The sequence below is a fragment of the Urtica dioica genome, chromosome 9, assembly GCF_054948205.1.
Source record: "Urtica dioica subsp. dioica isolate 48M chromosome 9, U.dioica_male_clone48M_v1_H2, whole genome shotgun sequence".
NCBI classification, from domain to species: Eukaryota; Viridiplantae; Streptophyta; class Magnoliopsida; order Rosales; family Urticaceae; genus Urtica; species Urtica dioica.
The window spans coordinates 22,007,172-22,015,473 of record NC_142764.1 but is presented as its reverse complement, the minus strand read 5'-3'; the positions used below and the strand labels follow the sequence as shown (position 1 = coordinate 22,015,473).

Sequence of the window (8,302 nt, the reverse complement as noted above, 5' to 3'; positions counted from 1 at the left end):
ACTGTTTCTGGTCTCCATTCGCGTACGAGTATGCTCCGTTCCAGCCTCTCTCCCCTACTATTGTTCATATGTTCATATTCAAGACGTCGAAAATGTCAACGTGTTCACCAATTAATTCAGTATTTCCTGTTTTCATTTTTTTTTTTTTTTTTTGCGAAAATCACGTAGATATTATACTGAAATTGCGTCAGTTGAATAGGAATATATAAATAGCTTTGAAAACAAACAATCAATCAAATGGCTCTTAAGTTAATATTAGCATATCTGTAAAATAGTGGGCAATAATCAGTTATTCTAGCCATTGAATACGAGTATAATAAAACAAAGGTCCGGTAAACACATTTTCGGGCCTTAATTGAAGTTCAAATAACAAGGCCTTTTTTTAATAAGAGAAAATTCAAATAAATAACAAAGCTCTTTATTTTTTATTTATTTTTTAAACAAACAACAAAGCTATTTAAAGTTTTCTTATATTCTTCATTCTTACTTTTATCATACCCCAATTGATATTTTCAACTATAACACATCCCTATTCTAACTTATATTCAAACAAAATAAAAATATATTGACAATGCACAACAATCCAAAAAAACACAAACACGGTACTAAATAATTCAATGGTTCATAAACCGCAGCAAAACTACCCTTGCAGAAAATTAAAAAACTAGAGAGTTCCCTTATATACATAAGATCATACCAGAAACGTTACAAACACCTTAATCTGTTTTGTTTTTATTAAGTTTTCCAATTTATCATATGGAACAGATTTTACTACTAAATATTCTAATCAGCCACCTAACTTTATTAGCATATAATGCATACTTTGAAATATATGGCTTAATACAAACTTCGTTTATGCATGAATATATAGTAGGTATGATCTGTTATTTTTATTTTTTAGGTTACAGACGTTTTAGTAGAAACTATACCCCTTCCTTGATTGCACGTTTTGAACATTTTAATGATTTCATGTCACTCAAAGTCTCAAACTATGATTTTTTTTGGTGCTTATGAGACTATTTTTTTTAATTTGAATGTTGACTCAAATACTTTGATTGGGTGGTGTTCCTAAAGTCCAAAGTAATTATGAATTAATGCATTGTTTTAGAATAACATATTTTCTGGATTAATTTTGATATCTTTATTTATTGACAAAAGCTTATGTTGTTATTACCTTTTTTAAGCTGAATAGTCATTAGAAGCTAAGAGAATGGTAAAAGAATATGTCAAAAAATTTCACAAAGGCACATCTTAATAAAATTCTAAAGCACAATTTAGTAAATATTTTTAATACGTTGAATATATATAAATTAATATGCAAGATACATATTTTATATTAAAAAAATATAAACGTAAAAACATGAAGAAAACGAATGACATAAAAATATATAAAATATGACAAAGATATTGAATGAAACAAAAATCAAACGAAGCTTGAAAATAAGTTTTGAAGGCGTTCAAAACGTGTGAAAGCGACATGTATGAAGCTGTTGCTTACGCTACCCAGTAATTAGTAATGATAACACTAGATTTAATATCAGATTATTTAGAAGTCTAGCTTCTCGATCGGGTATATGGTTCCCTATTAATACAGCCAATTAAGCTAAGTTCTAACACACAACACTCCCGCTTTACAAAGTATCTTATCTTTTCTCTTCTTCGATTCCAAATCACTCTTCTTCTTCTTTTGATCAAAATGGTACGGCAATAAAAAAATAAAATAGAAAAATCCCGTTTAGGTTACTCTTCGGCAATGAGGATTTTGTTCGTGTTGTGCTTTCTTTTATAGTTGTTTGTGTGTTTAGATCTTATTTTTCATTTTCCTTGTTCTCACGATATTCCTTATTTCGTACATTTTCTTTCTGCCTATTATATTTGTCACTTCCCCGTAAGTTGGATATATGATTTTGATGTTAGAAGTGTTAGAGCGTGCTATTTGATTCATTAAATGTGTCTGTCTATGTCGTATGTATAATTTAGCAGACGTATATAATCAGTACTTTATATTATTAGTGAAAAGCGTAATATCAAATTAGTTAGTTTGCAATGATCAGTTTGTATACTTTTTCATGCTTGTATATAGTTATTATATAATTAAGCGTCCAAAACTAGAGGGAATTGGTAAAAAAAAATATGATTAATTTTGATATATTTGAATAGTCATAGTCTGGAATTAATTGTTTGTAGGAAGGAAGTGCAAGCGTGGCGGTTGGACCATGGGGAGGAAACGGTGGCACCCGCTTTGAAGATGATGGCGACTACGATGGGATAAAAGAAATCGACATATTCTCGAGTGATTGTATCGATTCCATCAATGTGTTCTACTCTAAGAATGGTGAGGTCATCGATGGTGGGAAACATGGAGGCGACGGTGGTTCCTTAACTAAGGTTTTTTTTCTTCTTCTTTCTTTTCGTAGCTTGTCTCACAAATTTCGCTCCAAAGAAAGAGCTCTTTCCCACAATTAAATTTGTTTTGAAATGAAAGTGGTGTTATCCTCCTTTCATTGTTAGCAAAAAAATATTAATGATGCGTGCATGTGAATTCTTATTTCAGATTTGCATTGAATTCCCAGATGAGTACATAATTGGAGTGAGTGGGCACATTGGCCTTGTGAACTCTCTGAAAGTGGTCAAATCCCTCACACTCACCACCAACACACAAACATTCGGACCCTTTGGCGATGAAAACGGCACTCAATTCTCTCTTCCCATTGAAGAAGGACGCATCGTTAGCTTCTTTGGACGCAGTGGTGTCTATTTGGATGCCATTGGGTTTCGCATCCGCGCCTAACTCATCCCTCCGCGCGCGCGCTCGCGGCTTCCCATATATATATATAAATAAAATTCGTCGATGACTAATGAATAATTAGTCACCTTCGTCGGGTAAAAGAAGAAAAACGTGTGTGTCCTTGTGTTTTTATGTAATTCCTTATATAGTGTGTTACTCGGACTATATCTCGTGATGGCAAGGATTTTGCGTCTCTGAACGTTTATTCCAACGTTCAATTACGAGTGTTTTATAGTCCGAGAGGGAAGGCATCCCCTTTATGGTGTACGGTTCGTGCTTATGTCGTGCAATATATAAAAATTATAAATAAAACATTGCCAAGGTTTTTCCATGGCAGTCAAATATATAACATTTGTGGTACTTAATTTGATCTTCGATATTATTATTATTGTTGTAATTCATTTATAATGTCTTACATGATGATCTTATATTGATCCGCTTATAGAATGTCTCATGCTTCTCTTTGAAGAATATAAAACACAACTCTGTTATGTGAGATAGGAAAATATAGATGTGTAGGTATTATCATTTGTGCCATCGACAGAGGACCAGAAATCGTACGTTGGAACAACAGGTTCTCTCTTCTCCTCTCATCTAATTACGCTCTTAATGAATTTTGATGAAAACACATTCTTAATATGCTCCACTCAAAGTTATATATATCGTGTTATATATTAAGCAAAAAAAAAATAATTCACAAGAACAAATACAATCACAACCCCGAATCTTCAACCACAACATTAAATTAAGCATTGAAATGGAATCATTTTGATAAATTTTCAACAACATAATTTTTGTATTTTCCAAACACTTGTTGCACATTAAACACGATAATATTGTTTTCTATAATTATATTATTAAAACTAAATACTCTCTTTAGTAATAAACATTTTATTAATAATTATAATTCTTATAGTTTTTTGAAAAATTATATTATTATTATTTTTTTACTTTCTAATATTTAATAAACTAAAAATTGTACTAAATTTGCCAACATTCAAATTACATCTATTACTTTTTGCAAACTACATACCCTAAGTTTACCGAATTCATCTCTTCGTTAGACAAAGTAATTCTCATGCCTTGGTATAGCATCATCCATACAAATAAACAAAGCACGCTTATTCGAAATCTTCTTCGTAATATCGTCTCAGGGAACGAATGACTCTCTGAAAAATAGTCGTTAATGCGGTTGCGAGCGGCGTTTCTCGAACACAGTTTATAACTATGAGACAAGGAACGTATCCACGATAAGATCCTTCGTTATATAAAGAGCGACACCTTTGGAGTCGCTTTTGCCTGTTTTTTTAAGACTGCCTTCCCCGATCCTCCTTGCATTTGCCCTAGATGACCTCTTACTGCTTGTGGATTGCCAAAATGATAACACATGCATATCTATGTCTACTGAAAAACTGCTCACCCTTGCGGGATCGCGACCTTTTGTCCCGGCGAACAACAAAACCGTATGATAGGAACAAGATATATTACGCAGTCTATGTAAAAATACCTACTAAGAGAAAGACTAACATTAAATAACAAGCATAAGTCTTAATGACGAGAAGAGTATAAAAAAACTTAATAATCATCATCTCTTACTTAAATATATAACCTAATAATAATCAGCACTACTTGCGCATTCTCTGCAGTTTAATACTATTCTTTCGAAATACTCTTCTTCGAAACTCACCGCAGAAGTATCTTCGCCGAAAGTGCGATCGCTGGTCCCGACTTGTTCCGATTCCGAGCACGTTTCTTGAACATATGCTGCTCCTGTAGCTGAAATACTCTCGTTCCTTAGCACGATGCTCGAAGAACTTTCGGACCTCACCATAACGGTAGATGTACTGGACTCGGTAGACATTTATTTCCTGCAATACAGTGAGGAAGGATAAAAAATCATGTCTTGTAGTTCTTTATTTATGAGCTCCGGATGAACTGGAGGTCAATGATAGATTTCAAACAGGGCAACCGCATAGACAAGTTGGTCCCTGCCAACTCCAGGAACGTGATACAATCGAAATCCAAAAAAACAATCTCACTCCTTGTGGGGAGAATAACGTCCTCGGGACCGGGATCCGTCCTCTGAACTACTCGAGGATCAAATTTTAGGTCCAGACGTGAAAAACCCCCCGTTTCCTAACAAATACCAATCAAAACTACGATGCCTAAGAATTGGAAAACGCATGGGATCCGATAATCAAAATTCGAAACATTTTGATCCGCACAAATCTCCTAAGACAAGCCAAGGCAAAAAACAAACATCCGATCAAATTTCACCTATCGTTCAGCACCCTCATCATTTTCTCTCTTTTATAAGATTCGTCTGTATTTATAGATAATCTTGCCTAGACACTCGGAGTTCTCGGGACTGCGTTCTCGGAACCAAGTGCTCTTCGTGAGGCATTTGTTGTACTAAATTTATCTGTCAACAGTTTGGCGCTAGAAGGAGGGGGTAACGTTAAAAATCAATGGCTAACTCCTCAACTCCAACCGGAAACAACACCACTGATGGTTCCGATCCTCAGATCGAGCACCACGATCGCACCTTGCCACTAACTCCGTAGGAACTTGCTGAGTATCTTCCTATTCCTTGTTTAGCTTAACAGTTCAATGAGATGCAAGAGCGACTTTTGCCTCTGGAAGCCAGCAACATGGAACTGGAAGAAAAGCTCTATACTAAGAAAGTCACACTGCAAAGTGCAGTAGTGATCCCAGATGAAGATCCCTCACACCGACCCGGCAATGAACCTGTAGAGCAGGAGCCACGGATTAAGAAATCTCGAAGGCATGCCAAGGATCGGTATGAAAGAGAAGGGAATGAATCGGGCTCAGAAGGGTACCAAGTCAATCAGGAAAAGATTCCTGACCGGTACCAGCCTTCACTGAAAGAAGCAGGTCTCAGACCATGAAATGTCACGAGGTAGGCTCAAAAGAGAATGAAGATTGCGCAAGTGCCAATCGATGGAGGCCATGTGGTTGTCTTTGTCGGACGAAGCCAACTGTTTCTGGTCTCCATTAGCGTACGAGTATATGCTCCGTTCCAGCCTCTCACCCCTACTATTGTTCATATGTTCATATTCAAGACGTCGAAAATGTCAACGTGTTCACCAATTAATTCAGTATTTCCTGTTTTCATTTTTTTTTTCGAAAATCACGTAGATATTATACTGATATTGCGTCAGTTGAATAGGAATATATAAATAGCTTTGAAAACAAACAATCAATCAAATGGCTCTTAAGTTAATATCAGCATATCTGTAAAATAGTGGGCAATAATCAGTTTTTCTAGCCATTGAATACGAGTATAATAAAACAAAGGTCCGGTAAACACATTTTCGGGCCTTAATTGAAGTTCAAATAACAAGGCCTTTTTTTAATAAGAGAAAATTCAAATAAATAACAAAGCTCTTTATTTTTTATTTATTTTTTAAACAAACAACAAAGCTATTTAAAGTTTTCTTATATTCTTCATTCTTACTTTTATCATACCCCAATTGATATTTTCAACTATAACACATCCCTATTCTAACTTATATTCAAACAAAATAAAAATATATTGACAATGCACAACAATCCAAAAAAACACAAACACGGTACTAAATAATTCAATGGTTCATAAACCGCAGCAAAACTACCCTTGCAGAAAATTAAAAAACTAGAGAGTTCCCTTATATACATAAGATCATACCAGAAACGTTACAAACACCTTAATCTGTTTTGTTTTTATTAAGTTTTCCAATTTATCATATGGAACAGATTTTACTACTAAATATTCTAATCAGCCACCTAACTTTATTAGCATATAATGCATACTTTGAAATATATGGCTTAATACAAACTGCCACAATCACCGCACACACACGAAGAATTTTATTTGTAATTAATGAAATGCGAGCTGTCTATTTTTTGTTTATTTCCTCTAGTCGTTACAGTAAAAAAGAAATAAAAATATAAAAACCTCGTCGTTTATGATGCATAGATTTTTTTTTTTTAAATATTTTTAACGTTTTCTCATCTAAACTTAAAAAAAAAAAAAAAAAAGATATATGCAATAAAAAAAATTATAATAACCAAACAAGCTAGACATACAGTTCTCTTTAGGTTCTAATGGGATAACAAAGTCTATGCCATCGAATTAATTACATAAATGTTGGGTTTTTTAATGGATAAAAAATGGGACTATCTCTCATAGTTACGGGACTAATTGTCGAAAAAGTCGCACCCAAATTTGGCGGTTAAGCTTTTGGGTGCGACTTTTCGCACCCAAAAGTCAAGGGGAATAAGGGTGCGAAAAGTCGCACCCAAAGGTAAATGCAAATGACTTTCGGGTGCGAAAAGTCGCACCCAAAAGCTTACCCGCCAAATTTGGATGCGACTTTTTTGCACCCAAAATACTTTCCTGCTACTTTCAACATACTTTCAGTCATATTTGGGTGCGAATATGGGTGCGAAAAGTCGCACCTGAAAGTTATGACTTTTGGGTACGATTTTTCGCACCCAAGACCTTTGGGTGCGGAAAAGTCGGACCGAAATGTGTTTTTGGGTGCGAAAAAATTCGCACCCAAAAGTTTTTTTTGTACTAGTGTGGATCTCCGGCAAAGAGCTTCATGTCGGCTCGCCAAGGAGTCCGACGTGGCGCTGGGCTTTGCGGGGGCCTAATGGCCAAGAGCTTGTCGTAGCGCAGGGCTTCGCAGTGGATCGCCAACAAAGAGCTTCGCACCAGCTCGCCAAGGAGTCCGACGTGGCGCGGGGCTTCGCGGTGACACGACACCCAAGAGCTTGTCGTGGCGAGGGGCTTCGCGGTGGATAGCCGGCAAAGAGCTTCGCGTCAGCTCAAGGAGTCCGATGTGGCGCGAGGCTTCGAGGTGGCAAGCCGGCCAAGAGCTCATCACGTGAGGCTCCGCACTGGCACGCTGGACAAGAGCTTTGTGATGGCTCGTCGACCACGTGTTTCGCGGTAGCACATTCGGAAAAGACTAAGTGGTTTGACATCTCATGGGGATCTCATAGCGTAGCATCTTGAAGTGGAATTCCTTAAGTTGTTTTTGAAGCTTTCCTCACTGGAGAGAAAATAGGTGTCGGTGGAGAACCCGTGATTGTTCTCGGGGTCCACTCCTCTAGCGCCAAAATATTAAGCCGTTTTTTTAGATTTAAAATTAAGAAAATAGTTGAAACTATAAGCAAACACATTATTATAAAGACATAAGCATAAATTAGGGTATTTTTTATTTATTTAAATAATTTGACTATAATTTTAATTGATGGTAGTTATTTGACTATTTTCATATAGTTTCTTCTTTAATTAATCCGAATAATCATTTTCTTTCTATATGAACCTTTAAGTCATAAGTTGACACTTCTCCAACAAGAATCGTCTGAAGAACTTTCTTAGTATTTTATAAAACCGTCTCTTGTGACAAATCCGTAGATTCCTTGGACAAAAATAAGGACAAAGGGAAGGTAAAGGGTTAAAAAAAAAAAAAAAAAAAGAGAGAGAGAGAGAAAAATAATTGC

The 8,302-nt window shown here is 35.6% G+C and overlaps 1 protein-coding gene across 1 annotated transcript; it reads left to right on the top strand.

Annotated features, from left to right (window-relative positions):
- Positions 1-1,623: 1,623 nt before the first annotated feature.
- LOC149385823 (jacalin-related lectin 19-like) lies at positions 1,624-2,835 on the top strand. Its single transcript, XM_089626651.1, has 3 exons — positions 1,624-1,699; positions 2,188-2,388; positions 2,555-2,835. Exons 1-3 carry the CDS (start codon positions 1,697-1,699, stop codon positions 2,789-2,791), a joined length of 441 nt encoding a protein of 146 aa, XP_089482777.1. The 5' UTR covers positions 1,624-1,696; the 3' UTR covers positions 2,792-2,835.
- Positions 2,836-8,302: the final 5,467 nt, after the last annotated feature.

Bases quoted from the DNA above. Each gene is read 5' to 3' on its own strand.
- LOC149385823 (XM_089626651.1), top strand. The intron at 2,389-2,554 runs GTTTTTTTTCTT...TTCTTATTTCAG, and splicing joins ACGGTGGTTCCTTAACTAAG to ATTTGCATTGAATTCCCAGA.